General features: G+C 31.9%; 1 protein-coding gene across 1 annotated transcript; it reads right to left on the minus strand.

Annotated features, from left to right (window-relative positions):
- Positions 1-613: 613 nt before the first annotated feature.
- Positions 614-6538, minus strand: LOC143236347 (uncharacterized). Its single transcript, XM_076474621.1, has 2 exons — positions 6016-6538; positions 614-1900 (listed from the first exon to the last, which is right to left on the minus strand). The coding sequence occupies exons 1-2, from the start codon at positions 6536-6538 to the stop codon at positions 1461-1463; spliced, it is 963 nt and encodes a 320-aa protein (XP_076330736.1). The 3' UTR covers positions 614-1460.
- Positions 6539-7207: the final 669 nt, after the last annotated feature.

A 7207-nucleotide genomic window follows, 5' to 3' on the forward strand; every position in this document is an offset into this window, starting at 1 on the left:
TTGCCACAATATGATACTTGGAGGATTAATTATTTTTTTTCATTATTATGATATGATGGATTTAGATTAATGTTTATTCGATCGTCTTGCGAAACAACTATGCTAATGTGCTATTTTATCTGAACGTTGTTTTCCCTCAAAAGCATATACGATTGTTTCTAATTCAATGTTATAGTATAGAAGTGCCATTGCTCTTGAAGCTAGAACTTTGCAAACATAAAAATTATTTTTCCAGCCTCGAAAGTGCAAATCACTATAGGACAAGAAATAATCCTGGAACAGACAACCAAAATACGAATGCTATTAGTCTCGAAATTAGAACTTTAACAGTACAAGAGTACTACCAGTTCTGAGATAAAAAAATCAAGCATAAGGCTTTGATTGTGAAAGAAAAAGTATATTTTGATGAACAATAACATAATTTTGGAAAACGTCAATATGTGTGCGATATATTATAGTGGTTGTTTGAAATTGCGTATCATTCGATATTATATTCTCTACCATAAAATGGTTGTAACATAAAATTTTGATTAAAGATAAATAAGGTAATTTAACAAATGAAGAAAGAAAGACCTCGTCCAATAAAGTTTTTATTGCATATATAGTTCGTTTACACATACACATTGTTTCCTGCCCAATCATTTTTTTGTTCACCAATAGTCTATGCTATTATATTAAAAAAATCTGACAATGTATTAGATCACGGCAATATGTTATCGTAATATAATACGTTAGCACTTACTTGTTATAATTCTTCTTCTACTTGTTAAAGCTATGTAACTTGTTTAGGCGTATATCCTAAAAAAATAAGTTGTTATACCATAAACTTTGTTATTCTAAAAATTCATATGTTATACCACACATTTTATACGAGTCCACACTTAATATATAATATAGGTGTTTCAATTTACTTGTTTTTTAAAAGCTTCATATTATTTACTAGTTTCACACTTGTGTACATGTAAGTGCATTTTGAATTTTTCTGTGGATAAAAGCAAGAAAGTTAAGTAATCTTAAAATGTTTACTAAAAATCATTAGACCAAAATCTGAGCTGAGACTAACAATCACACTAAACTTACATTTAGTTTATGGTGTTCAATGTATCTTTTTGAGGCTTAGGAATATATAATCTTTGATAATTACAATTCATCAAAAATATTTATTATCTTTTGAAGATTGCTGTCTCAGAATTTGTGCAACGATTTCTTTTCCTGATCTATTAAATTATAATGAGATATAATGTAAAAAGAAACAATTTTTAATGTTTATTCGCAGATTTTGATTTCCAACTAAGTTTTAATCACTGACACAACGTAAAAAAATAACGTTTTTGAAATATTTTCACATATTTTGTAATATCTAATAGAAATATAGAAATAACGTGAACCAAATAATCCCAAATATCACAAAACATGAAATCTTTTCGGAGTACTATTTTAAACAGTCCACTGTTCTCTGTTTAATAGCCTTCGTTGTTTTTCGTAGACGAACAGCAGTTTGTAAATGCTGAGTTGTTAGTTTCTGGACTTAAGCAAGAAGATGCTCTCGATTTCAAAGTGGGTGATCCTATTGTGTTATTCTCCCATCTCATGTTTCTAGACATCTCATCTTCACAGTTCGAGCCTTCTTTGGAACGGTTAGAAGTGCACGTGCGACCACAGGGACAGCTATGACGAGTGATGCTTCCTTTCTTATATTTTACTCGACGATTCTGGAACCATATTTTCACTTGTTTTTCTGATAGATTTAAATATGTAGCAATTTCGATGCGACGAAGACGAGATAAATACATGTTGGCTGAAAATTCTCGCTCCAGTTCTAACAGTTGAATGCTGGTGAATGCTGTACGTATTCTTTTGCTGCTGATGAGATCATCAGGAGAAGCTTTTGTGATGGCATCTTTATTGATAAAAAAATTATACATCAATATCAATAAGTCAAATGGTATAATACGTGAATAAGAAACTTTATAATTCCACTTTTATTATTACTGTTTACCTTCAGAACATTTTTGTTGATATAGTTTGGCGATTTGTCATAATTGTTTCTTTAGAAACTGCTACTCCATTTAGAATTACCATTTTACGTTGCTATAAATTAATTTTCTATACTGTAAGCTAATACATCTACAAATGAGGCTTTTACAATTTTCTACGCTAGATTTTTTATAATGTTTTAAGCTGTTTCGTAAGCTAGTAAGTTGTATTAACTTGGAATTTATAATCACCCTAAAACATTTTGCAAAAACAAAAAAGGAATTATACTCTCACAATAATTTGAGACTAAATTGTCTTTGTATTAAACTGAGATGTTAGAGCTGTTTTATAATACAACTCAGATAAAATAAATTAAGAAAAATCTCGGATCCCAGGATTGTGTATTACTAAGATTAAGTAATATGAACATAAATAACTTAGTTAACCTGCAGGTACACAACACTAAAATGTCTCGTTATGGACAAAGCGCAGATAATTCAATGTATAGCTTTACGATAAAAAAGTGTATTTCGCTTTATGTACAAATATTGTAGGAAAGAAAACTAAGGAAGTTTCTACGTCACTACGGTCAACCAAGCATAATTTTATTTTTCTAGGAAGAAGAACGTTTCCAACGAAACGTTAAGCAGACTGCTTTAATTTTTTACCCTTGTTGGTGGTTTTTCATCTCTGCACCAGATGGTCATGAAGCCACATCTTTACAGGGGTCTAATTATTAAAACGGCCCGGCATGGCCAAGCGCGTTAAGGCGTGCGACTCGTAATCCGAGGGTCGCGGATACGCGCCCGCGTCGCGCCAAACATGCTCGCCCTCCCAGCCGTGGGGGCGTTATTAGTGACGGTCAATCCCACTATTCGTTGGTAAAAGAGTAGCCCAAGAGTTGGCGGTGGGTGGTGATGACTAGCTGCCTTCCCTCTAATCTTACACTGCTAAATTAGGGACGGCTCGGTGCAGTGGGCTAACAACCTACTCACTTAAAAACCTGTTGAAGAATCCGCAAGTGATTGCGGCCCTATGTTCCTCGATGGAATCGAGTGGTGAATGAATGAATGGTGAATTATTAAAACTCACAATATTAAACTGTTAAACTTATTTGATTGAATGATTCAGATTGTTTATAGGATGATTATTATTCCAACGTAATTAAGTAAAGAATTAAGGATTATAAATTTTTAAGGGTGAAGTAATGTATTAATATCAACTTAAAACAATTACTGTAGAAATTATTTTAATACAATATTTTCAAGGTTAAAGTAATGTATTAATATCAACTTAAAACAATTACTGTAGAAATTACTTTAATACAATAATTTATTTAATTGCATTTTTGTAATTTTTAGCCCTTTTATCTATGACTATAGTATTAGCGCAAAATGTATGGAGTTCCAACCATTACTAAGACTTATTCTCACTAAAAGAAGAGAATAGATAAACGCTTGATATAAATATATATATGTGTAACCGCAGGCGAACAGAATTAAATTTTTCGAAATTTTATTTTTTAAAAAAGTAGTACATCATCCTGTTTCTACTTGCAGTATACTCCATAATTAATGTGATGCTGAACAAACGTTCTTAGAAGAGAAATACAAGCATGTCTTCAGTGATAACATTACGCGAATAACGATATAGTCGTTCATATTAACGAAAACAAACAGATTAAACAATGTGGAAAGTATTCTTTCTTTCTAAATATCCTGTAAACAGTATCTTAGTGGAACACGAAATTAATTTATCTTTCAAACTAGCAATTACTCTTTTGCTGTAAGAACAATTCTATAATAAAAAAAATACACTGTTACGATTCTGATACAACGAAAGTGACGCATAACGCTTCTTTAATTTTAATTAGATTTTATAATTTAATGTAGCAATTATTTGGAATTTTAAAAATCTGAGCCTACTTCTTCACTAGAAAATGAAATGCATATTGAGTTATTAAATACATTTTTGCATTTATTTAACGTCGTTAGAAATGTACATCAAGTAACAACTAACTTTAATGATGTCACAGGTATTGTAAACTATTTTAAAAAAATTTGACTACGCAATTATTTAGTGTTTTTTTGTCTTAGACCAGTGAAATGAAAATCGATAATGATATAAATCGATACTGACAACTTTACAACTAAGCTGTTGTTATTTTGTTGAATTCCAGTGAAATCTAGAAATTCATTTGTTTAACAATATACAATGTTACAGAACCTGTATAGTATTTAATTTTACATATAAGGAATATCGGAAAATATTTACTGTTTATTTAAGCAATAGAAAAGAGCAACTAAACTGTAACCGAAGATATTTTAAATATAAAAAGAAAAACAGAAATATTTCTACGTTGCTAGGATTTGCTATCCTAAATTTAAACAGCTGATGTCTTTCAAAATCTCATAGTTGACACATTCTAAGCGAAGGTTCATAATTCACACGATTTGGAAACTTCAAATTGTTTTAAAAATATATTAATGAAAGTTCGTTAACCACTGATCGAATAATTTCTAAAAATAAATTTCAAATCCACCTACTATTATTTTATATATTTGATTTAAAGTAGTTTAGGAATAGCACATAATTCATGCCACTGAAACAAACTAAGTAATTCAAACACGTCACAACAATTTTGTGTTTCACCAGAAAGATTTAATTCTTGTTCAAAAACAAATCTATCTTTCCCAAAACATGTTTAGTCTAAATATCTCTTCCAATATTTCAACAACAATGTTCTAAATAGAGCTAATTTAGCTTTCCTTGAAATTCATTTGTTCTTCGTTACAAAATAATTATTGGATTAAGGTTTTAGTCTTTCTTTTTTAAAGAAAAACAAACGAAAAAATAACTGATAAAATAACTAATTCCATATTTAATGGTATAAATCAGCTACGAGGAAAGCACGGTTTGTGTTCATTTCATGAAACATTCCCTACGAAAAACATAATCACAGATTTTTGGAATGTTTCAACTGATGCATATTCTATACACGTGAAAATTTGCACTACAATAACTTATAGTGAAATCTAAAAGTTAGTGGTATTTATTCGTGATTTAATGAAAAAAAAAACACCACTGTTCCTGTTTTGTAAAACTATACTAATGAATTTCAGTTTTTCACATAGTCGTTACATATAAAATATTAGTACAGCTCGTTTTGAAAAGAAAACGCTTGAAATCAAGGAAATATTTTGAACTGAGACAAATTTGTATTTTCCAACTTTGTGGAAACTAAAAACATTTTTCACGTTCTTCAAAATATTTACTAGATATATAAGAGAAGAGGAAAGCAGCTCTAATGATGTACGCGGTAACTTAAACTCTACGAATCCATTAATCTCTTCGGACTATTTATATTTGTGTGTGTAAAAAAACTAATTAACGTTATTTTTTTTAGTTTAACGAGTTTAGATTAAAACATTTTGGGGATCATCCGTATTTGTTCGTAATACTTTAAGTTTGGTTGGGTTTGAATTTCGTGCATAACTACACGAGGACTATCTGCGCTAGCTTTCCTTAATTTAGCAGTAAAAAACTAGAGGAGAGGCAGCTAGTCATCACCACCTACCATCAACTCTTAAAAGATGAATAGTTGGATTGACCGTAAAATTATAACGTCCCCACTACTGAAAGGACTAGCAGGTGTGATGGAACGAGGATTCGAACCAACGAAGCTTTAATTAGGAGTCAAGCTTCCTAACCACGTGGTCATGCCTCGTCAATACTTAAAGAATCTTTTTTCTTCAGAATCAAGTAATCATTTAGTTAAACAACCTCAAACATTTGAAATAACAATTCGAATGTACACTGAAAAATACTTAATCAATTAGTTGGTACGTTTCTTTTAGCTTACAAATCGCCATGCAATACTTAATTACATATTTAAACATGTCATTCATTCCCCTTTTATATATATACGTATCAAGCCAGTCTTTGAACTACGAATTTGTAAGCACACATTTTTAGTCAATTGTTTCAATTAAATGTTGAAATAATACATTTAGTTTTTGTGTGGGGAACTAGTCTTACCTTTAACCGAAGAAAGTGGAAAGGGCCGACGTTCTGATGACTGGTTGTACCGCGAAAGGCGAAGCATGGATGCCCGGTGTTGACCATCAAGAGATGCGGTGGCACAATCTAGATGGCGTGCAAGTCTCGTGTCAACTAGAGGCAAGATAGAAAATGGTTCTACGCATGTGACAGGAACAACAGGTTTGAAAGAGGAAGTTTTTCCAAAGTTTAATAGAGAACCCGACGTTGGTCCGAGTCCATATGTGGAATAGCAATAACTTCGACTGACATCCAGGTCAGACAAAACCCCCAACTTCCGGTAATATCCTCTATGTCTTTCGGCCTTCACACTGTCCACCTGCAGATGAGTAGAGAAACTTAACTTCTCAGAAGACAAAGGTCTGATAGAGTTTCTATGGCCACCTATACCCCATCCTACCGTAGTGTAACTGGATTTGTTTCTGGAAGAATTTTCCACTTCCGGATGCATATTACTAGTTTGTGTATTAAGAAGAGAATCCATTGAAAAAGAATGCGACATCTTGAAAATAGTAGAAATATTAAAACAAAGGCTTTTAAATTCTACTCGAAATTGTTTCGGTTTAGTTTTCTTCAGTAAAAGATGTAAGACACACGAGTTTCAGAAAAACGTAGACTAGTTATACACAGTGTACATTCTTACGAAGCTCTACTAACACTAGGTGAAAAATACATCGTAAGTTCAACAACAGAACAACTGACCGCTAACTCAAGTTTAGCATCAAATAACCATTAAAAAAAACAACTTTGAGCAGATACACTTTTCTCTATTAGAAAACAGTTATTATTTCTGATTCAATAGGCCAATAACGAGCTCAGAATCCCAAAAACTAGATAAAAATATAACTAATAGGGGCTGGAAATGGATTGACCCTTCTCATAAATTCACCAATCTAACGATCCATGCTATTTCGCTTGCCGACCCAAGCTTGTTTGGCTTACGAGCGCGGGCTCTGGTAATAAATATCGGGGCCACTTATATGTTAACGATGCTTTCCGACATTCCACGTACTAGCGAGAGAGGCGGAGCTAGTATGTTTTACAGATACCAAAGTCATAAGCATTCTCATTTAAATATATATATAGAGAGAGGGGGCTTATATATCTTCATATAGCGTCCAAACCTATGGATACGTTATAAAAATGCATTATTAGTTACTTTGTATATGAT

The sequence above is a fragment of the Tachypleus tridentatus genome, chromosome 13, assembly GCF_004210375.1.
Source record: "Tachypleus tridentatus isolate NWPU-2018 chromosome 13, ASM421037v1, whole genome shotgun sequence".
NCBI classification, from domain to species: Eukaryota; Metazoa; Arthropoda; class Merostomata; order Xiphosura; family Limulidae; genus Tachypleus; species Tachypleus tridentatus.

What these genes read in the sequence shown, in the direction of transcription:
- LOC143236347 (XM_076474621.1), bottom strand. Translation starts at nt 6,538, where the DNA reads ATGTCGCATTCTTTTTCAATGGATTCTCTTCTTAATACACAAACTAGT. An exon ending in TCCACTTTCTTCGGTTAAAG is followed by an intron (nt 1,901 to 6,015) that starts GTAAGACTAGTT and finishes TTATCAATAAAG; the next exon opens with ATGCCATCACAAAAGCTTCT.